General features: G+C 37.9%; 1 protein-coding gene across 1 annotated transcript in view; it reads left to right on the top strand.

Annotated features, from left to right (window-relative positions):
* Window positions 1–24,720, top strand: part of PDE11A (phosphodiesterase 11A) — a 365,302-nt gene that overhangs the window by 120,908 nt on the left and 219,674 nt on the right. The window contains exons 3-4 of the mRNA XM_025994270.2: window positions 13,574–13,663; window positions 17,429–17,569. Of these exons, the coding sequence (XP_025850055.2) occupies window positions 13,574–13,663; window positions 17,429–17,569 (231 nt within the window). The remainder of the gene's footprint in view (window positions 1–13,573; window positions 13,664–17,428; window positions 17,570–24,720) is intronic.

The raw sequence follows: 24,720 nt of genomic DNA, 5'->3' as shown, positions 1-24,720 counted from the left end.
CAGGTACACTGTCAATGAGCAATAATACTTTTGAAAAGAATCTTTTCGGGGATCCCTGGGTGGCTCAGCAGTTTAGCGCTTGCCTTTGGCCCAGGGCACGATCCTGGAGTCCCGGGATCGAGTCCCATGTCAGGCTCCTGGCATGGAGCCTGCTTCTCCCTCTGCCAGTGTCTTCTACCCGCCCCTCATCTATGTCTATCATGAATGACTAAATAAATTAATCTTAAAAAAAAAAAAAGAATCTTTTCCTCTGAGCAGTGGGTCTCAATAGGGGACTTAAAATATTCAGTAAACCATGTTGTAAACAGATGTGCTGTCATCCAGGCTTTATTGTTCCACTGACAGAGTACAGGCAGGGTACATTGAACATAATTCTTAAGGGCCCTAGGATTTTTGGAATGGTCAGTGAGCATTAGCTTCAATTTAAAATGACCAGCTGCATTAGCCTCTAGCAAGAGTATCAGCCTGTCCTTTGAAGCTTTGAAGCCAGGCATTGACTTTTCTTCTTTGGCTATGAAAGTCCTAGATGGCATCTTCTTCCAATAGAAGGCTATTTTCATCTACATTGAACATCTGTTATTTAGGGTAGCACTTTCATTAATGATTATTAGTTAGATCTTCTGGAGAACCTGCAGCTTCTACACCAGCACTTGTTGCTTCACTTCACACTTTCATGCTGTGGAGATGGCTTCTTTCCTTAAACCCCATGAACCAACTCTGCTAGCTTCCAATTTTTCTTCTGCAGCTCCCTCACCTCTCTCAGGCTTCATGGCATCAAAGAGAGTTAGGGCCTTTCTCTGAATTAGGCTTTTGCTTAAAGGAATCTTGTGGCCAGTTGGAACTTCTATTTTCTTATCATTCATATGTTCACTGGAGTAGCACTTTTAATTTCCTTCAGGAACTTTTTCTTTGCATTTACAACTTGGAAAAATGCTTGGTGCAGAAGGCCTACCTTTTGGCCTATCTCAGCTTTCAACATGCCTTTCCTTACTGAGTTTAATCATTTCTAGGTTTTGATTTAAAGTGAGAGATATGCAACTCTTCCTTTCACTTGAACACTTAGAGGCCACTATAGGGTTATCAGTTGGCCCAATATCAATATTGTTGTGTCTCAGAAAATAGGGAGGCCCACAGAAAGGGAGAAAGACTGGGGACTGGCTGGTTGGTGGAGTAATCAGAACACACATTTACTGATTGAGTTTGTTGTCTCATACAGACATGATTTGTGGCACCCTGAAACAATTATAATAACACCAAAGATCACTGATCACATAACAAATATAATGATGAAAAAGGTTGAAAGAATTACCAAAAATGTGACACAGAGACATGAGCAAATGCTTTTGGAAATATGGTACTGATAGACTTGCTGGATGTTGGGTTGCCACAAATCTTCAATTTGTAAAACATACAACATTTGCAAAGTGCAATAAAGTGAAGCACAATAAAATGAGATATGCCTATAATTGATTAGCCCTTCACAAAGTTCTGTTTGTTTTTAGGCTATACTTTAAGCTCTACCCTCAAGGTTGTCTATTAAAAATGTTTTAAATGTAGTAGGTACCAATTCAGTGTTTTACTTGCATAGGCAAGACTTACAGATTTGATCAAGGCTTTTATAATAATAATTTTAGGGTCCCATTACATTAATTAAATATTAATGCTTTAAGCATATTTTTCATAGCCTTCTCTGTTTCTTCTCCACTGGAGAATATTACTGGAAATTAAAAAATAGTATGGTTTATTATCCATGTCATTGGTATTGCATTTTGATGATAAATTATTTTTGGAAATGAAAAAAGATACATAAGTAGAAGAATCCCCTCTGGGTCTCATGTATTCCTCTGAATAGCAATTTTATATTTCCTCACTATTTTTCCTGAGATTATTACATATCTTCCACAAGCATCTATAAAATACCGAGCCATAGTCTTAAATATTCGAGATACTTTCTGATGAGCTTCTAATGAGATTTTTTTAAAAATACTGTATGTAGTGTAAAAATGCTCACACAATAGTAGTTTGAAAAAATAGTTTTCAATATGTATAAGGCATTTATAATATTTATTTCTTCCATTCTTTAATTGTCACAACAGGGCACATTGGGACAGTCAGTGTGACTTTTAAATTTATGACTTTTCTGTATGGGAAAGCAAAGATTAATGAGTTCTTGGCAATTTGTGAGGATGAGAATGTCTTGGCTGCCTTTACAATTATCTAGAGATATTGAGGGATGGCAAGGCTGCCCCACAGAAGCTCAAGGGCATGGAATGGAGACCTCAAAAGCTACTAAATTGCTATTATAATGTTTATGCAAATGTATAGACAGCAATCAAAGTTGCTTCAAGAGTTTGAAACTGGGTAAATAGAACATTAATGGTACATTTGACACAGAGCATTTTGGAATCTCTCTTCAGGAGAAAGAGATTGAAATGATAAATTTGGTTTTGGAATTCTGAGTTTGAGGTTTATATGGACCTCTGAGTTGAAATGTCCTATAGACTAGAGCACAGAGAAAAGGTCAGCACCAGAAAATCATCCCAGAAGTTACTATTGAGGACACAGGTAAAAGGAAGAGACTTTGACACCTGTCTAGTTAATATTGTTGAATTCAGAGTGAAGTTCAATTTAGGATCGGAAGTGCTAAATTAGACTGTGAGGTAAAGGAAGCAAATGTTCCCAGAGCTCAACTTGGTGGATAAGAATGAGAAGCACTGAAACCTAAATCTGAAAAATAGTAGAAGGTGGCTGAGAAGTAATGTGACTAGGGACATGGGAGAGTGTTTTCAGAGCCAAAGGGGATTAGAGATGCAGCAACATTCAAGAATGAGGCAGGAGAAATAAGTAAGCAAAAGAAGGAAGTTTCTCAGCTGCTTAAATATCTGGCCCTACAAAATTTGCTACATTTTCTAGCTGACTCTTGCTCAAAGGTTAATTCTTGTATGGCCAAGAATACTTTATTTTGTAGGATTTCTTTTTTTAAAGATTTATTTATTTGAGAGATAGAAAAAGAGGCAGGGGGAGGGGCAGAAGGAAAGGGGGAGAGAATCTCAAGCAGACTCCCCACTGAGTGTGAAGCCCAATGTGGGACTCCAACTCACCACCCCGAGATCACTACCTGAGCCCAAACCAAGAGTCAGATGCTCAACCAAATGAGCCACCCTGGTGCCCCTGTAGGATTCCTATATTATGAGAATAAACCCTTAGAAGAAGAATGTGGAAAGAGAAGATTAGAAGACCAAAGACTGAATCTGGGAATATAACTTGAATAGAAGTGTCAAAAACACAGAAAGAAATAGGAGTATAGAGTGTATGGAAGCCAAAGTTTTACTATCCAGTTGGTGATTAAGTGGTAGAACTTTAAAGAGGAAAAAGACATAAATTAGTTGGTGAGTATTGTGATCTGGTGATTGGGAAGTCATAGACAAGCTTCCAGTGAGCCATTCCTATAAACTAAAGATTGTAAGCCAGATGACAGGAGTTAAGGACCTGAAGGTAAGCAGATAGAAATAGCAATACCAAATGAAAGGGAAGGTGTTTCCCATTGAGGGAGAAGGGAAGATCCAGATATAGGAGATAGAAACAATGATGGTAGAGAGGAAGGGCCTCCAAATCCCACAGAAATGACAGAAATGAAAAACCCTAGGAAAAGGCTTATCTCCACAGACAAAACATGCCTTTTTCCTGGGGCCTGGACAAAAGGATACTGTCCTGGGTACACTGATATTGAGAACAAAGTTCAAAGTAGATGAGGAAATGTATTAAAATCTTTGATTAATCCTAAAGTTCTCTGAAATCAGAATAGAAACAAGTAAAAAGTCTAGTTAAGCTTTATGCAAAAATAACATGTAATGAACAAACCACAGACTAGGAGAAAATTTCTGCAAAACATATATCTGATAAAGGACAGGTATACAAAATATATAAAGAACTCCCAAAACACAATAAGCAACAAGCAATTTGATTTAAAAATGGCAAAAGATCTGAACAGACATCTCACCAGAAGATACTCATGGCAAATACACATATGAAAAGATGCTCAACATTCTATATCATCAGGGAACTTCAAATTTAAACAATAATGAGATATCATGAAACACCTATTAGAATGTTTAAAATTCAGGGCGCCTGGGTGGTTCAGTTGATTAAGCATATGCCTTTGGATTTTGGCTCAGGTAATGATCTCAATGTCATGAGATCAAGTCCTGTGTTGGGCTCAGAGCTGGGCATGGAGCCTACTAAGGATTCTCTCTCCCTCTCCCTCTGCCCCTCTCCACTTCTCTCTCTCTCTCTCTCTCTCTCTCTCTCTCTCAAAACAAAACAAAACAAAACAAAAAGAATGTTTAAAATTCAAGACACTGACAACAGCATTTGCTAACAAGGATATAGAGCACCAGGAACTTCCATTCATTGCTGGTGGAAATTCAAAATGGTATAGCCACTTTGGAAGATAGTTTGGCAATTTCTCACAAAACTAAAATACTCTTTCCATACAATCCAGCAATCATACTCCTGGATATTAAGCCAGATGAGTTGAAAACATGTCCATACAAAAACCTACACATGAGTGTTTATAGCAGCTTTATTCATCATTGCCAAAACTAGGAAGCAATCAAGATGTCCCTCAATAGGTAAATGGATAAACAAACTGTGGTACACCCATGTAATGGATATTGCTAAGCGAAGGAAGCCAACCTGAAAAGACTATATAGTGTATGATTCCAGCTATATGACATTCCTGAAAAGACAAAATTATGGATCAGTGAAAAGATCATTGGCTACCAAAGGTTTGGGAAGAGGGAGGGATGAATAGACAACACAGAATTTTTATGTCAGTGAAATGATTCTGTGTGACACTGTGATGGTAGATACATGTCATTATACATTCATCAAAACCAATTGAATATGCAACACAAAGAGTGAACCCTAATTTAGACTATAGACTTTAATATATCAGTATTGGCTCATTAATTGTAACCACACTAGTGTAAGATGTTAATGCTGGGGGAAACTGTGTATTGGGGGAGGGAAGGAGGCTTATGGGAAACCTCCACATTTCCCACTCAACTTTTTTGTGACCCTTAAGCTACTCTTAAAATTTTTTTTAATTAAAAAAAAAGACTGAAAAAAACAAATGGAGTACTGATACACGCAACAACATGAATGAACCTTGAAAACAGTATGCTAAATGAAAGCAGACACAAAAGGTTGCATATTATATGAGTCCATCTTTATGACATATCCACTACTTTAAGAACAAGGAGCTATAAAAAAAGAAGGAACTAGATAAAAGAGATGGTGAAAGGAAGGATCTTGCTACTATGAGGAGGAAATAGTATGAATATGTTCCATGTTTAAATAAAAACTAATGTGTTTCTTATTAGAAAATAGCCTAAGATGAATTTTTCTGTTCATACAATGATTATGATTTAATAACATTTTTCTAGCATCAAGGTGTTGATACCAAGACTAAAATACTATGTAGTGTAGCTTCCTGCATTTATACCCATGCTCAGTAATTGGAGAAATCATAATGACCTTAATAGCTAAAATTCAAGAATGGCTGGATCAAACTATAGCTCAAACTGACTTCTTACATGAACTCTAAGTTACAAAAATGAATGGAGCAAATAGGCAGGATAAGATATGTAGGTCAACCTGCTTATAAAAATAACTTTGACGGAGTTATATAAGTAGATATTGTTGTAAAAAATTTGTATAGCGTGAGAGGGAGTAGGCCCAGGTTTACTGAGTCATAATATCTATTTATCTTAGACAAAGCAATCATAGCTTGTAGGGCTATTGGACTGTATCAAATAAATGACAATTGCTAATTATCAAGTAAGATTCATGATGCAAAAATGGAAGATGGTTATTATTCTTAGACTAAAAAGAGTGCTTACTAAGCAGTAAGAAATAGAATGTCCAATAAAAGATAAGCAAAAGGCACAAATAGGCCATATAAAAAAAAGATATAACCAACAAATATGAAATGAAATTATCATCAATATCACTAGTAATCAAATAATTGTAAGTTAATGCAAAAATGAGTGCTGATTTAATCTGTCAGAGAAGATTTAAAAAGAATAGTAATACCCAATGTTGTACAAGTAGAGGTAAATGAATTCTCTAATGACTGTTAGTAGGAGTATAAATTGGTAGAGAATTTTTGAAGGAGAAGTTGGCAGTAGCTATTAAGATTTTTTTAATGCACATTTTCTTCAACCAAAATTTCTCTTCTAGGAATCTGTCCAACAGAAGTGTTGTCCAAGTGCACAAACATGTATTTATTATATGTGCTGCCGAAGCGAGCACCAAAGATGTATTTATAAGAAAGTTCATGGCAGTATTATTTGTAATAGAGAAAAATTGGAAACAACATGAATGTCAGTTAATGGGTACTTTCACCTCCTAGAATATTCAGCAAAGATTAAAAAGAATTAAGTAGATATCTTTGAATGAATATGTAAAGTTTTCTAAGATATAATGCCAAGTGAAAAGGAAGATGTAAAACATAACCTATAGTGTGATCCCATTTATGTTTACAAATACCCTCAAAACTAGATATTTTATGTAGGCAGTTAATAAAAAAAAGGGCCAGAAAAATATACTGTAAATGCCTCTTAAGGTTGTTCTTTGGGAAGGAAGTGGTTAGCAGGATAGGAAATGAAGAGGCATCTGTAGTTATTTTATTGTATATACTTCTATACTTTCGGATTTTTTTTAACAAAAAGTAAAAATGTGTGTAATGTAAAAAAAAATTTGTGTAATGTTAAGAGTTATTAAAAAATGTACATGCATAGTAATGAATTAATATTAGTAAAGCATTTGGAATATATCCTGGTACAGAGAAAGGGCTATGTAAATGTGTGTTAAGTTAAATAAGTTCAAATATTAGGGCTTTAACCCAAGAAAGTAATGATGAGATGTGCAAAGGTTTAATAAAATAATAAAAGATTTAATAAAATAATAAAAATAAGAGGATATTTAACCCTAAGATTGTTTAAGTTAGAAATGCCCTAAATGTCCAGCAGTACATTGACTAAGTAAAAAAAAATATTAATCCATACACTGAATGGGATTTTTGAATGATAATTTTTAATAGCTATATTGAGGTATATTTTACATGTCATAAAATGCACCCATTTCTATGAGCAATTCAATGATTTTTAGTAACTTTATGAGTGGTACGGCCATCAGCATAAATCTGTCTTAGAGTACACCCCCAATAAGATCCTTTATCCCATTTACAGTTAATCTCATTAACTGTACTAGCCCAAGCAACCAATAATCTATTTTCTTTCTCTATAAATTTTCTTTTTCTGGACTATACAATGGATTATTTTGCATTGGTCATAGTAAATGATAGCTGGTTATAAAAAGTGGAAAAAGTAGATAAAATAATACGTATAGGATTAGCCTATTCGAGTTTATATGAAGGGAAAGAAAGGAAAATTTGAATGGCAATCTCCAAAATGTTAATAGTGGTTACCCTTGAGTGGTAGAAACATGAGTGCTTTTTTTTTTTTTCCTGAAATCTTATGATCCAAAAAAGACAATACAAATTATCTTGGAAAGGACATGGCTTCTGAAATGCATTCTTTTCAGGGTTTTCCCTTCAATAGAGTGTCTGTGAATAAGAGGGTGGGAATTTGGAAGTGCCTTGGGATATGAGATGATCGTTTTTCTAAAGTCTCCCAGGTCGGGATTGGGAGCATGCAGAAATCAAGTTATCAGGTAATATGGATGATTCAAGTGCTCAGCAGTCCAAAGCCTGCAAAAAGTCCAGGAGAGTAGGCCCTCATGCTGCAAGGCTACCTGCCAGGAATCGGCCCCAGCCTGCCTCCCTTGGATAAGATTGGCCTCTTAGGGATCTTTTAGCCAATACTGGCCTCAGGAAGAAAGGTGAGAATAATGGAAAGGTGTTCATTCCAATTCCCTTGGGGTCCCAGCTTTGAGGTCCAAGGGCTGAAACAGAAGCATCTACTTGCCCACCTCTTAAGAAGGAAAAGCAGAAGAGTAAGTTTCTCTGTCTCCTTTCTTCTCTGCCTTGCTTGCTCTTCCTCATCTTTTGTGAATGAAATGCAACCCACCCCCCCAATCTCTTTAGAGTGTTAATTCTTGAAGCAAACAATTTCCAAAAGTATGTTTAGGATCAATCTATTCCATGCCAATGTTCTTTCAAATGAAGTTGGATACTTTGTGTATTTTGGGAAAACTTTTCTTCAAAGAGGGCACAGCACTGATAAGAGAAAAGCATGCTCTAGCCAAGAGTATATACTTTGATGTGAGGTGACATCAATGTATCTGTTATTCATTATGATTCATTTATGATTCATTTATGATTCTGATTCTTGATTTAAAACTCTGACCTATTGTCTTTATTGAATTTGCATAGAAACAAAATCACAGGGCAGCCCGGGTGGCTCAGTGGTTTAGCGCCACCTTCAGACCAGGGCCTGATCCTGGAGACCTGGGATCGAGTTCCATGTCAGGCTCCCTGCATGGAACCTGCTTCTGTCTCCCTCTGCCTGTGTCTCTGCCTCTCTCTCTTTCTCTCTCTCTCATGAATAATTTTTTTAAAAAATTGCAGTGAACCAAACTCTGGAAGCAGGAATTTTCTCTGGAAACTCTACAAAACTTCAGACTCATTTTTTTACTATTTAAAATATTCTATTTTTAAAATATATGGAAGGTGTTTCATTATGTGAAAACAATGTGACTGATTCCATATTTTGATTCCTTATTTTCCGAATTACTCTACTTGAAGAGTTTATTTAGTGTTTGAGTGACAACATGCCCACTTTCAAAGTGGTGGGGCCCACCCAGCTCAGTGAGGTTTTGCCTTATAGCTCCTGCTAGAGGGCGGAAGGGACCTGTGAGTGCAAATCGCAGGGTCTGCTCTGAGACAGGCTGTATTGCATGATGGTGGGAAGACCTCCTCTCACACATTACTTTAGTGAGAGTGATGTGGCTCTTCAAGCTCTTTGCCTTCAAGAGTGGAATCCATACAGGGGATGGCCTGAGGCCCCTCACAGAATCTCCAGTGTAGACCTCCAGTGACCTCTAATGATGTACCATTGGACCAGCTTATCCTGCGAAGCTTTAATAACCTTTCTCTGTCTGTAAGTTTGAAAAGTCTCAGTACCTACTGTCTTTCTTTAGGACATTGATGGAAGGTCCCAGGGCTCACATTTTATGCTTATTAGTGATACTTTTCATGAGTTTCTAGGGCTAAAGGGATGTTCCTATGCTGTTTAATGATTTTCAGTTTAACTCCCTTTCTGAGTGGGATGTTGTAAAGATTAATTAGCCAATGTTCATAAAGTGCTTTCAAGCTGAAAAGTACTGCACACGGGTGTACAGACTCATTAGCTTCTTAGTCATTAAGGTTTTTTTTAGACCTTTTGGCGTTCAGAAACTAGATGATGAAGGCCAAATTAGTATTTTTTTTTTTTTTGGAGGAGGAGGGGGACATCAAGAAGGGCATGATAGAGTAGTATCTCTCTTTCTTTGTTTAAAAAAGACATCTTTTGTACTGGGACTAAAAAAAAAAAAAAGATATAATTTTTAAAACTTTTCATTATCTCCTATTTGCATACCGATACTGCTTCTGCTTCTTCTTACTCCCTCCTTTCAAAATACATTTGCCTGATTTTCCTGGACATTTACTTAGAAATTCATTGGATCATATTGTCATGTAGGTGTCCATAATGAAACAGACTTTCTCTGGCCTCAGAGTGTTGAATTGTTGTACCAGTGAGTGATACAGGGTAGATCATTCCCTTTGTAAATCAAGATCCACCGCCCACCCCCCCGCCTCAGTTTTCAATGTATCTGTTATAAAGGTGTTATATGGTCTCTATCTTCAGTCATCTTTGACCAATATATTTAGAATTCTATATGATTCAGTTAAGCCTTTGATTAAGGCTAGAAAAGTACAGACTGGCCACCAAAGACAGAAAGAGGTCCTAGAAGAAGCTAGAAGACAAAGGTGGAAAATCTACAAAAAATGAGATTGACAGCTGGCTTTTTAGCAGCATCAGCTGCACATGATGAGGGATATCTTCTAAGGGCCAGGAGAAATAGCCATCAATCTTGAATTGTATACCAAACCTAATTACCTTTTAAGATTGATAAGGATATTTTTTTACAAAACAGAAATAATGCATTTACCACCAATGCTAAAGGGTATTCTAAAGAATTCAAAAAGAGAGAATTATTCCAGTAGGAAGGAAGGACATGCTAGAAGGAATGAAGAGGAAAAAATTGGAAAACATGTGAGTGAATCTAAATAAACATTCACTAATAATAGTAACAACAATAATAGTAATGTCTAGTTTGCAGCAACAAAATTAAATATAAGCAAAAAAGTAACATATGTAACAGGAAAGTTAAAGTATTTCCACATCCTTATCTTATTTGGAAGGGAGCTAAAGATGTTCAGTTTAGATTTTATTAAGTATGTACATGGACTTTCTGGTTTTAATCACTAAAATAAGGCAATAAAAAGTAGTAGAGGGGCAATCAATGCAGCAAGACAATAAAATAAATAGCAACTAGCTCAGTAAAAAGGGAATAAAGACATTTAACACGGATCTTAGTAATTGTTCCTGGGGCTCTTACTTTACAATTACAAATAAATACTCAGTAACTATGGTAGGGAATTCATATCAATACATCTAAAAGACCAACAAAAAATGAAATAGTCTTAATGATAAGTGAACAGCTGGTTCTGGCTTGGAATGGAAATGTTCAGTAATAGCATCATCTCAATGACAAAAGACATGGGTTATAGGAGAAGAACCTCAAATATAGGAAACACAGATGCTTAATAATGGACAGTAAGTCAGCCTGACCTCTGCCCCAAAGACAGATACTATCTTAATTATAATTATACAAGTCTCTTCTTTGCTCTGAAGAAGACACTCTATTCCAAGGCTGTTTATTATACAAACATTTTTAAAAGCTAGAGCAGTGCCTTTGTTTGTAAGCTATGCAGAAACGTGAGAGACCCATGGAGAGATATCTCCCAAAAACTTTGGATGAGTTTCTAAAGCCTCAGTTTTCCCATCAAAAATAAAATAAATGGCATGGTATATGTAGTTACAAGAATCAGATGACAGAGTGCATATAAAATGCTTAACATCATGTCCAAGGACTGCGTCAGTATCAATTACTACTAAAAATGATTATTTCTTGAATAAAATGTGAGCATATTTATTGAATTCTTTGTTTTCTCCAGCAAGTAGAATGTTACACTCATAGGTGTTTCTACTTATTAGGATCACCAAATATTAGAACTAAAAAAGATGAGAGAAATTAGCCAGTGAAACGTGGCATTTTATAGATAAGGAAATAGGTTCAGAAAGGTTAAACGACTTGTTGGCTTTCACACAGAACAGCCATGTAAAGGACAATAGTCATCTAATTTAAAATTCACATTCTTTTTAATTATACACAATGCTTGGAGCTCAATAAATATTGGTATTACAAATGAATTGAAACAAGCCTATGATATATTAGAAAACATTTCACATATTCATTTGATCTCTTCTACCTACTTGCTTAACCTATAAACTATTTTAAACGTGGCCTCTGAAGGCAAATAAATAGAGAAGGGAGGAAGAAAGGAGGGGGGAGGGAAGAAGGGAGAAAGGAAGGAAAGAAAGAAGGAAGGAAAAGAAGGAAAGTAAAATAATCCATATCTCCTTCTCCCCTCCACCTCCATCATAGTCACTGTCTCCACAGCAGATAAAAAAACAGGAAACTACAAGAAAAGTGCTTTCTATGTGTGTAGGTGATGTTGAAAGTGATCCCATTCTGGCTAAAGGCAGAGAAATTCTGGCAGATTATCTGGCAGCTTTATGTCAACAGCTTTATCCGGGCTTATCAACAAACTTCCTAAGGCATGAGGAGGAGGAGTAAGGAAGGGGAATGAGGGAGTGACAGAAATAGCATCTCGTTCTAGAAGGCAGCATGTTGTAAGGAATGATCATCAGTTGTAGAATAAGATGACCTGAGTTCCTGCGTGAGTTTGAGCAAGTTACTGAATTTCCTGATCTCTGAAATGTAAAGTCTCTCCATGAGAAGTTGATGTGCTTTTCAAATGAAGAAATGAAGCAAGAGTGTCTGGCACCTAGTAGGTCCTCATTAAATAGGAGTTTGAATCAAATTCAGTGAAGGAATTTATCCTGGAAAGATGTATAAAAAAATCAACTCACTGATTTTATACCTCTGCTTAATACCAATCCCATCGTTTCTCTCTTTTCTTAAAGAGTGGTGTCACAGTGTTAGCTTACACAGCACTGTGCAATACTTTCTGGGCCCCGAGGTCAGAGTTGAGGATGCCCAGGTAGCCAAAACAAGATTTGAATAGGAAAGAAATGACAGGCAGTGTGGATTGTCCTTCATCTTCTGTCTTTCTCAAGCCCTCTGCAAAATCACCTCCCACTCTAGGTAATTGTGTTCTGGGTGTCCCAGGGCTCTCATGATGTCCACAGTTCTCGTCCTTCACCTATGGTGAACACTGCACTTCCCTCTTCTGGGCATGTGGGAGCTGCTGTGTTTTGCAACTGCTCTATACCTCTTCACAGGACATTGTAGTGTGGTATGTGTGTGTGTAAGAGAGAGACATAGATAGAGACAGAAAAGGAGACAGAGGGAGGGAGAAAGACTATGGTACAAAACATGCCCTTTTCCTTCTGCTTAGAGAAATCCCAAAGCAATATTACTTGTCACAATGTTCTATGTTGTGAAGAGTTTAGGGAAATTGCTCCTTCGGTTTTTACTTGGGGCATTCTATTTCTCTTTGGAATCAGAGATTCTGGAGATGAATTTGAGTGAGTGTCAGGCAGTACTGAAAATAAGTGATGATGAACTGTTGAGAAAGTCTTTGTTAGGATCAAGCCTGGCATACGTAGCTATTTCTTTCCGTAAAAGTGCTCTCTTAAAGGATCCCCAGCCTTTCCTCAAACAAGCTTCTGTAGGATCATCCCACACATTTGCATACATCCAATTCTGTCAGCAGAACAAGCGCAATTTGAGCTCTTTTATACTATAGGAGGCTACTAGGCCTTCTGGCCCCTAAGTTCCTACCAGGCCAATCTACCGGGCATACTGAAATTTGTAGCTGACAGAGTGTTGGGGTGAAGGTAAGATCCCTGCTATAGATACACATGTACAAAGAAATTGACTCATAGCCTACTGGCCTCCACATGTGAGTGTGGACACCTGCCTTCAATTCTAGATATATGAGTTTATTCATTTATTCCTTTTTCACTGATCAAAGAAGGGATATACAGATGATTTACAGTTCCCGTATCATAGTCATCATTGTCTGTTGCTTCACTGTAGATACTCATAAATGTGACTGTCCTTAGTTAAAGCTTGATCAAGACCATCATATAGCTAACTCTGAAAACCATCCCTTCTAAAGTTAAGATACTAGTATCCATAATTCCATACTCAATTTCTGTGGTTGAAAAGAAAATATTATGGTCAGACCAATGCAGGGAAGATGGAATTTGGTGCAGTAATGTTTTAATGTTCTTAACACTCTCTTTACCCTTAGGTTATGCAGATGTATCTTCCATTTTGTGGAATTGCCATATCTAATGCTCAGCTTTTTGCTGCCTCAAGGAAAGAATATGAACGAAGCAGGGTAAGTAGAAAGAAATGTTATTGACAACTCTCAAAGCTCTCTGACTTTCAAGAGTCTGTGAGTCATCATGTCTTTTAAAAACAACAGATGATCTTTGAATAGTCCAGGAGTCCTTTTTATTTGTTTAATCCTTCAAGTTTATGGCAGAAGATACCTTTGAAGCAGTAAGTCCAAATGGAAGTGGATACAAATTCTCCTGTTGTCTGAGGCAAATAGTACTGGCTTCTTTTAAAAATGAAACTAATTTCACATCTATACTGTAAGGTAGAAGAGGTACTCTTACTTATAGCTTTAAAACAATAACACACTTTAGTAATATTTTTATAATTTAGCTTAAGAAGCAAGGTATGCTACAAATAATTTCACCTCACCTCATGAATTTTGCTTTTGAATTAAAAGTTTTTCTGGAAGAGCATCACAAGATAACTAGACAATAATGCAAACACTTTTATATAGGATTATTAAGAGACACAAAGAGGGACTTTCACTAGCTATAGAGGCAAATAGGAAAGACTAAAAAAATGCTAAACTATCAAATAGATATTAAATAATATTAGACTCATAATACAATAGATACAAGTAGGTATGGATAGGTACAGTAGATAATATGCAAACAAAAAAATATAGTATCAGGTAGTAATAAGTGCTATAAAAAATGAAATGAGATGAAGAAGAGATAGAGATTGATCACGGAAGGATAGTTTGGAAAGATATTTCAGAGTACGATCAAGTTCACTTTAAGATGCTATTTGAACAGAGACCTGAATGAAATAAAGGGGCAAAGCTACACAAAGATCAGGGAAGACCATTCCAAATAGTGGAAATGTCAAGTACAAAAACACAGGAGTCCATGTGCGTGCCTGGAGAGCAGAGAGGAAGAACTCAAGTAGCCAAAGCAATCCTGAGAAAGAAGGACAAAGCTGTAGGCATCACACTCCCTGATTTCAAATTATATTACAAAGCTATTATAATCCAAACAGTATGGTACTAGCACTAAAAACATATACCAATGGAATAGAATTGAGAGCCCAGAAATAAACCCATGCTTATATAGGCAATATATATTTGACAAGGGAGCCAAGCATACCTAATGGGGAAAAGATATTTTTTCATAAATGGTGTTGAGAAAACTGGATATTCAAATGAGCAAGACTGAAATCGGACCCATGTTTTACACCACTCACAAAAATTAACTTGAAGTGGATTAAAGTTATAACTGTAAGACATGAGACTGAAACTTCTAGAAGAAAACATCGGGGAAAAGCTTCAACGATTTTTTTTGGATCTGATACAAACTCCCAAGAGCAAACTAGTGGGACCACATCAAATGAAAAATCTTCTGCACAGCAAAGGAAACCATCAACAAAATGAAGAAGACACCTATGGAATGGGAGAAGATATTTTCAAGTTGCAATTATGTGAGGGGATGGATGTGTTAACTCACCTTGTTGTAGTAATCATTTCACAGCACGTGCATGTGTCAAATTATCATATTTTATACCTTAAACTTACACAACGTTATATGTCTATCAGATCTTAATAGAGCTAGGAACAAAAGAAATAATGCGACTGGGACTAGAGCAGTGAGAAGTGAGAGATTGCCCCCCAACATTAGTGGTGAAATCTATGAAGCTTATTGATGTGGGAAATGAGTGAAAATGACTTTTGGCTTGTACAGCTGGCAAGAAACTAGTTGGGTACAGGAGTCTAAAGTTTTTGTGAGATATCAGGACTTGAGACTCATATTTGGAACTGTGAATATATAGATGGTATTTAAAAGTAGGGTACCAGATTGATCAATCTGGGGGAGAATATGTGGGTGTGAGAAGGGAAGAGGTCCAAGGATGAACCCAGGAGCAAAAGAAGGTAGTAGAAGAAGGAGGGGGCCAAATATAAGGAAAGTCAAGAAACAGAATATTCAGTTTTGTGAAGAACCTCCAATGTCTTTTGAATTGCCTATCATCCTAGATTTTCTTCTCTTTTTTCTCCCATTGTGGAGCTAGTCTGTATTGTTATTTGTGAAACTTTTATCACTTGTTAGGAAAGCAGCAATTTTTAATTAGAAACAGTAAAATTACTATGATGTGATTTGTCAGTGCAAGACTCAAGGCACAATTAGTTTTTCCTTTGAGATAAATGTTCTTGTATATGGGTCCCAGAGGCCCTATCCACAGAGTCACAACAAATTGAAAAGTTAAATAATTGTTCAGTTAATATGATCCATCTGAAGAAATAGTCTGGATGATTAAGGAAATAATGTTTTCCCCCTTAATAACAGGGAATTGTGTTGGTAATTATTCAGACAATTGCCTCATTTTTAATGTTATATTTAAATATGAAATTATTGCACATTGACTTCCTACAGCAATTTGCTGTCCAGATGCCAGACAGCCAGGATATGCTCAAACTTTTTTCACCTCCTGGTGTTTCTCCGCTCCATGATCAGAGAGCCACCCAGGGCCCTTAGCTGTACTCACAAGCTCTCTTTAGAGAAAATGCTACCAAGGATATTTGCTCCTCTTTTAGATGCTCAGTGAACTAGACTCATTTCATGGATCCCTTAACTCATTCAAATGCTTTTCTACCTGAATAGACTCTGAGAAGAAATTTTCACATGTTTCTAACGGTTTCAGGACAAATCAAATTCATTACTGAAGTTGAAAATTGGTCATAACCTGGGATGATCATCAACACCATTTACCTGAATAGATGTGAATATGAAACCCCACAAAATCCTTTTGTGAGAGGTCAGACCTGAGAGTGTACATCTTATTAAGTCCTATTGAACAAAGCACCCTCTGGCCAATTCACTGGCTATGTAATTTTCTGATTGCTCCCTGCTAGAAGCATAATATCTACTACCTGTACATAGCCCACTATTCTGAAATCTCTGGAAAGAGCCATGTAATTAAAAATGCCAAGTAAATATTGTCTCAATGCAAAAATTGCAAGCCAACTTAGCTGGATAAAATGACAGGTTATTACAATTTGATTTTTAAGTGAGTGTGCAGTTTTCAAGTTAGAATTCTAAGGGGTTTTTTTTCTTTAATTTGTGTGCTTTTCATTCTGTTGTTTTAACAGAAATTTTAATGGTATTTTCTTTCCTCAGATATATTTTAGTATTTGTGTTTTCCTGAACAGGTGAGATGAAGCAATACTTTTTGTGTAGAGGGATTAATGAGGATTTTATATTTTTTTGGAAGGCTCTGAAGCTTAATTAGCATTCACCCCTATAATTCTTACAGAGCTCTATGAGAAATATGTATTAGGGAAAATAAGTCTCAAGTTCTACCATGAACCTATTTCTTCCTGAGGGTGAGGAAGAGCTGCTTTGTAATTTTCTGAAATAAATGTGCTTTGGAGAGAATCCATAATTTATAAAATGTTGGGTTTATACCTAGTCACATTGCAGAAAAACTACTGTGGAGTGGGAGTGAGGGAGAAGCCTAGAGCTATAGTGGACTAAACGGAATTGTGCAGTCATTAGCTACTCAGGAGATAGTCCTATAGCTATATGTGGGATTTATATGGGATTGTATGGATTGGCACTATTCTCAAGTTGTGTTTTTCAGTTCAAAACTGTGTTGTAAAACAACAATATGTCAGAATATGATTATGTCCTAATAATAATCAATGTTTTAAAAATTAGCCACACAAAAATACTTATATTTTATTATAGCAAAGACTAAACGGACTTTTGAGAGGGAAAAAATGTTTTTATTCAGTCCTATACCCACCTAAATATATCCATTTCATCTTTCCTAGGCTTTGCTAGAGGTTGTTAATGACCTCTTTGAAGAACAGACTGACCTGGAGAAAATTGTCAAGAAAATAATGCATCGGGCCCAAACTCTGTTGAAATGTGAACGCTGTTCTGTTTTACTCCTCGAAGACATTGAATCACCAGTAAGTCATTTTTTTACCTGTCACATAGAGTTGAAGACTGTATTAAGGGACTAAAAGTTTACTTTATTTTTAATTTATTTTGTGAAATCATTGCTTGAACTACTCTTCATGACTCTTCTCACCATGAGGTCACTTTTTCTAAAATTAAAGTTTTTAAAATTTCTTTTACATGTATTTTCAGTCTTGTTTTGCTGTCACCTTAGAAACATAGACTCTTGCTTTGATGGGGACGTTAGAGAGCTATCCCAGCCCTGAGTATTCACAGATGAGAGAACTGAGGGATAAGACAGTTTGTCCACTGTCACCCAGCTGAATAGACATTAGCTCAAGTGCCAGGCTCCCATCATATTTACCCGCATGAGGAAGGCCCTTGGCATCTGTGGGTAAAGATGGCAGTCCAGACAGTGCTCCACAGCTCTCTTACGAGGAGGAAGCAGACAAATGCTGGAGAAGCAGTGCCCTTTGCTTTTGGAGCTCAGCCAGATAGTACTAGAGCTGAGTGGAGTGACAAGCCTCTGCTGGGCTCTGCTCTGCAGCAAAGGTTTGAAGTGCAGTTTCCAAGTTCTTTTTCTGCTGCTTTAGAGCTGGGGATGCTTGCACAGGTGGAGGAGGCTCCTTGCCCCTTCACCACAAGGGTCCCTTTGACTCCCAAGGCAGGCATCCAGCTAGTTCAAGACCTCCGATCTGTAGCACCTTGACTTTCAGGTTTCTGTTAAGCCCTTCACCTCTTTGGGGGAAGTCCTTGGGTAAATGCACAACAGTACTGAAAATAATGATCATCATCAGTCTAACTCCTTGAAAGTTAAATGTCTAAACCCTTAACAGAAATTTAATATATTTACTGTGAACTGTCTTCAAACACCAAGAATTGTCTAGCTCCTTAAGGACTATTTTAATACGGCAGAGGAGGGTATTTCACTGTACTTTACTTAGATAAGATTATTGTCTTTGCCTTAGGTTTGTTTTCCTCAAAGAGTAAGAACCTTAGGGTAAATTTTGGAGGTTTAATAATAAGTATCATAAAACTTACAACATGAAGTTTTAAAAAATCTATAAAGGTTTAAAATGTTTAGGAGTGGTTGCCCCTATTTTAGCAGAGGTTGGCATTATTTCTACTTCAGCAGGTGTGGTTTAAATAAGCAGTAGCTTTGCCATTATCCTGTGATTATGTAAAACTCAGTGGAACCCTGGGAGGAATCCCCCTGCCCTGCAATAGCCCCTATTTGTGGAATGCTTCTGGATGTTGTATGAATTACTACAGTTCATTTCATTCTCCCTCATCCTTATGAAATAGGTATTGTTATCATTCTCACTTTATGGAGGAAATGAGGCTCAGAGTTGAGTGACTTGCTAGAGTCACTGACTCTAGCCCCATGGCCTGACTCTAAAGCCCCAGAGAGGAATGAGGAGGGGTGGAGGTGCTCACTGGTGCGGGCAGGCTGTAGGCACTCACTAAGCAAGGGTGCGAAGAGGCAGCTGTTGGGGCTTCAGCTGCCAGGATCCCTGATCCCAGGTTCCTCTGAGGGCAAGTGGCTGGAGGGCCAGGTGGAATCAGGACCGGGACGAGTGGGCTGTTTGCTTAGTTGTAAACAGATATAAAAATAATTTGAACCAGTTCAGGATAGCCATACTTGATAATCTTTTAATAGGGACTAGTTTTTATCCTGTGATGTTCCTCTTTGGCACATCAAATGAAAAAGTACAGATGACAGAAGTGGATATGGAAGGTGGGAGCAGAGCTGTAGAGAAGAGTAGGAACAATATCACCTAATGGTATAAAGTACATGAGTGCTTGGGGTGGAGGAAATAAAAACCACTATCTAGAGTGGGTGATACCAGCATTAAAGGTGTTGACATATTACTGAAAGCTAAAAAGACCTTTTTGCTAGCACAGCTGAAAATTCTAAGATGATATAGTGGTGTTAGAGCAGAAAATTCCAGGCCAGTCTTCACTGTCTCTTCTCTTTGCCTATGAGTGAGGATGAGCTCCTCTCACCTAGAGGGCTGAGGTCTAGAGATAAAAGTCAGCCATGTGCAGGGACGTCTGGGTGGCTAAGTGGTTGAGCATCTACCTAAGGCTCAGGTTATGATTCCAGGGTCTGGGGATCGAGTCCCAGTGTAGGACCCCCAGTGGGGAACCTGCTTCCCCCTATGTCTGTGTCTCTCATGAATAGATAAATAAAATCTTAAAAAAAAAAAGTCAGCCATGTGCAAAAAAAAGGAGCCCAATCTGCTTGGTACCATTTTAGAAGCTGTAAAGAGTTTTTGGCAAGACCAGTGCCTTGCTGTGGGAAGGCTGAGGGTGGGAGTGAGGTTAAATACATGTAGGTCACCATGTAGGAAAACCATCAGTGCCATGCTGTCCTTTAGCACACTTCCCACCAAAGATTTCTCAAAACATCAGACTTATCCGGACTGTGTGGTAGCAGTTGTAGGAAGGAGACCAGACACAGTCATGCCAAGTATGGGAGGAGAAACCAAATGAACAGGATATGAGAAGCTGAAATCTGGTGCTGCACAATTCAACAAACAGAAGCAAGGACTGTGCACTCAGGGCTCCTGAGGTGTGCCTCTCCCAACAAGTACCCTGGTGGCGAGGAATATTTTAACTTTAATATGCCAAATTTATACATTTCCTTTTTGATTTGTGCTTTAAGAATTTTGTTTGAAAAATTTTTATCTGCCTCCATGTTATAATGACATTCTCTTATATTTTCTTTAACCCGTCTGGTCTTTAAGGTCTTTGTATCCATCCAGAATTTATTTTTTGCATAGGGTATAAGGCTGGATATGTGTAATCAATGGTGTCAGAACCATTTCCCCCCACTCTGTAATGCCACTTCTGTATAGTTTCCCTATATACCTGGCTCTGCTTCTGAGCTCACTAATCTATTTCTATACCAGTACCATACTGTCTCAGTTTCTAGAATTTGATAATACACTTTGATATCTGATAGAACAAGCCCTCAATGCTGTTCTCCTTTAAAATTGGCCTGCTTATTATTGGCCTATTGCTCTCTCATAGAAATTTTAAGAGCCATTTATCAAGTTCCATGAGAAATTCTGTATAGACTTTAATTGAAATTGCTTTAATTTATACATCAATTTGAGCAATCTCTGCAATAATAGAATAAATAAGGGAAAATGGCTTAAATAATAGGAACACATATGTTACGTGAGATGAAGTCTGTAGGAGGTGGTTCTGGGATGGTGGAGTAGCCCAGTGATGTAATCAAGAACCTGGCTCTGTCCACTTTCTGTTCGTGTCTCACTGCTTGGCTGCCTTTCATCCTTGTGGTCCAGGAAGCTGGCACAGCTCTAGGCAGTGTGTCCTCATGGAACTGTGCCCCAGGAGAGGAAGAAAGGAAAACTTTTGTTCATATGTCTCTCTTTTTCTCAGGGAAGAAAGTCTTTTCCAAAAGAGTTCTTTTCTAGCTGACTTTTCCTCAGGATCCATTGGTCAAGAATGAGATATTGCTCAAATCATTCATATTCTTAATATTTTTCTCATCTTCACCTCTCATTCTTGATACAAGTGGGTTCAAGTGTTCAGTGTAACTGAGATTTATCAGTATCTTCTTATCCAATTCTGTAAGTCATTGATTTAGTTTTGTTAATATTACTTGTTCATGTGTTTCTGAGTTTGAGATAGGAGCTCATTTTGTTTTTGTTTTGTTTTTTATATTTATTTTTTATTGGTGTTCAATTTGCCAACATATAGAATAACACCCAGTGCTCATCCCGTCAAGTGGCCCCCTCAGTGCCCGTCACCCAGTCACCCCTACCCTCCGCCCACCTCCCCTTCCACCACCCCTAGTTTGTTTCCCAGAGTTAGGAGTCTCTCATGTTCTGTCTCCTTTTCTGATATTTCCCACTCATTTTTTCTCCTTTCCCCTTTATTCCCTTTCACTATTTTTTATATTCCCCAAATGAATGAGACCATATAATGTTTGTCCTTCTCCGATTGACTTATTTCACTCAGCATAATACCCTCCAGTTCCATCCACGTCATAGCAAATGGTGTGTATTTGTCATTTCTAATGGCTGAGGAATATTCCATTGTATACATAAACCACATCTTTTTTATCCATTCATCTTTCGATGGACACCGAGCCTCCTTCCACAGTTTGACTATTTGGACATTGCTGCTAGAAACATCGGGGTACAGGTGTAGGAGCTCATTTTGATGGAAGTGTTTTGTTTGTGTCTTTTTATTATTATTATTATTCTCTCTTGTACTCTTCCCTCCCTATTTAATAGTTTGTGCCATTCCTAGACCCCTAGTCAAGAACCAGGCCTTAAGTTGGGTCTCCTGCTATGTAGTAATATAACACTAAGCCAGAAGCAGCATGGTTCAGTTTCTGAGGGTGAAGCTACGTCACCTCTTTCAAGGGAACATTTTTAGTCCCCAAACCCCAGTAGAAGGTGAAATTCTGATCATTGCCACCTGCCTGTTTCTGGACTTGGAGGAGCACAGTAAGCCTATGTCTTCAAGCTTGACTCTCTAGAGATCTTTTCCTTTTTATATTCTCTGCTATCCTGCCTTTCTCTCTCTCTCTCTCTCTTTCTCTCTCTCTCTCTCTCTTTCTCTCTCTCTCTCTCTCTTTCTCTCTCTGTTTTTTAACCTCTAGATGTCTTTAAGATTTTCTCTTTCTGTATTTTATCAATCTTTGCTCTGTTTTTGGAAGAGAACGGATGTGTCAAAACATTAACTTATGGCATCATCTCAACTAGCATTCCATATGCTACTTTTTACAATCGGCGGGGGATGGGGGGGTGGGGAGGCATCATTTCAGGAAAAAAATCTGCTGGAAGTTTCCTTCCTTTAAAAATAACTTTTGCTTTTTTCTATTTTATTAGAATCATTCCTTGAGACAAAACATCTGATTATTGCCTTGTGATTTGAATATTTAAAAAGCTGGTTACTGCAGATGTATGGCATTTCCTGGCCTTTCTTCATTTGAGGGGAAGAGAAAGAAAAGAAATTGAAATTTGGTTACTGAAGCTTTGATTCATCAAACTCTTAATTCAGTTATTAGAGACTGCCTTCATGGTCTTTAAACTGAGCAGGCAGGTGTTAACTGATCTGTTCACTCAGTGGATGCCAAAAATAGAAACAAGGAATGCCTTTCCAGCCTCTCTTCTGCCAAAATTAATATCTTACTCTCTTGTGCTTCCTTTAAGTATTTCAATCAATTTTAAGTGACTATCAATTGTATCTTCTACTAGACTGAAAAAATAGAAAGATTGTTCCATAGCTAGCTACTATTGACATTAGGAAATATTTAGTCCCTTGGACTGAATATTCCCTGCATAATGTTACTACATTCCATGGACCTAAGCAATTCCTATCCCTTCTGTGAGCTGCTTTCTAGCTCACGTATTTACTAATATCTCTATTTTTTTCTGTACTTCACCAAGGAAAACAAGAATGCAGACATTTTCATGGTAAAGTCCTAAGGCACGGTCTTGGCACTAGTGTTTACATATGTTCTCCTTTCTTTTTTTTTTTTTTTTTTAGAAGTCCAAGATTTTTGTTTTATTTTATTTTTTTAAATTGTTTTTTTTTTTAATTTTTTTATTGGAGTTCAAACTGCTAACATATAGCATAACACCCAGTGCTCATCCCGCCAAGTGCCCCCTCAGTGCCCATCACCGAGTCACCCCAACCCCCCACCCACCTCCCCTTCCACTACCCCTTGTTCATTTTCCAGAGTTAGGTGTCTCTCATGTTCTCCTTTCACGGCTCATCCTAATGGCTGGCAGCTATTACCTCATGCAGAACTCCATCAAGGACTTCCTAACTCAGCTTATAAGCATGATGCTAGTTTCTGGAGCTCACTTCCTAAACCATAAAGCAGGAGCTACACTTACTTTTTTTTTTTTAAGATTTATTTATTTATTTATGATAGACAGAGAGAGAGAGAGAGAGAGAGAGAGGCAGAGACATAGGAGGAGGGAGAAGCAGGCTCCACGCCGGGAGCCAATGTGGGACTCCATCCCGGGACTCCAGGATCATGCCCTGGGCCAAAGGCAGGCGCTAAACCGCTGAGCCACCCAGGGATCCCCTACACTTACTTTTTAATATGTTCCTTAACTTCTTGGTTCTTTTTTTTTTTTTAATTAATTTTTACTGGTGTTCAATTTACCAACATACAGAAAAACACCCAGTGCTCATCCCGTCAAGTGTCCACCTCAGTGCCCGTCACCCATTCCCCTCCAACACCCGCCCTCCTCCCCCCTTCCACCACCCCTAGTTCGTTTCCCCGAGTTAGGAGTCTTTATGTTCTGTCTCCCTTCCTGATATTTCCCAACATTTCTTCTCCCTTCCTTTATATTCCCTTTCACTATTATTTATATTCCCCAAATGAATGAGAACATGATAATGTTTGTCCTTCTCCGATTGACTTATTTCACTCAGCATAATACCCTCCAGTTCCATCCACGTTGAAGCAAATGGTGGGTATTTGTCATTTCTAATTGCTGAGTAATATTCCATTGTATACATAAACCACCTCTTCTTTATCCATTCATCTTTCGATGGACACCGAGCCTCCTTCCACAGTTTGGCTATTGTGGCCATTGCTGATAGAAACATCGGGGTGCAGGTGTCCCGACGTTTCATTGCATCTGAATCTTTGGGGTAAATCCCCAACAGTGCAATTGCTGGGTCGTAGGGCAGGTCTATTTTTAACTCTTTGAGGAACCTCCACACAGTTTTCCAGAGTGGCTGCACCAGTTCACATTCCCACCAACAGGTTCTTATGTAAATACACATACAATTAAGCTATTAAATTAGATGATGATCTTCCTGAATCCAACACTTGAGAGGAAGCGATGGAGGTAATCATTTTATCTGATCGTTCTGGAAAAGCCTATAATTCAATCCCCTTCATCCTAAGGGATGGCAAAAATTGCTCCAGGCTTTCTTTTCTATTTCACTTTCTTTCCATTTCCCCACTTTTCTTTAACTTGCCTTCTCCCTTTAAGAAAATCAGTGTAGGGCAGCCCCGGTGGCGCAGCAGTTAAGCGCCGCCTGCAGCCCAGGGCGTGATCCTGGAGACCCTGGATCGAGTCCCACGTCGGGCTCTCTGTATGATGCCTGCTTCTCCCTCTGCCTGTGTCTCTGCCTCTCTCTCTCTGTCTCTATG

Source organism: Vulpes vulpes, chromosome 3 (genome assembly GCF_048418805.1).
Source record: "Vulpes vulpes isolate BD-2025 chromosome 3, VulVul3, whole genome shotgun sequence".
NCBI lineage: Eukaryota > Metazoa > Chordata > Mammalia > Carnivora > Canidae > Vulpes > Vulpes vulpes.
Note: the sequence above shows the minus strand (reverse complement) of the source record. Positions and strands in the feature narration are given on the sequence as shown.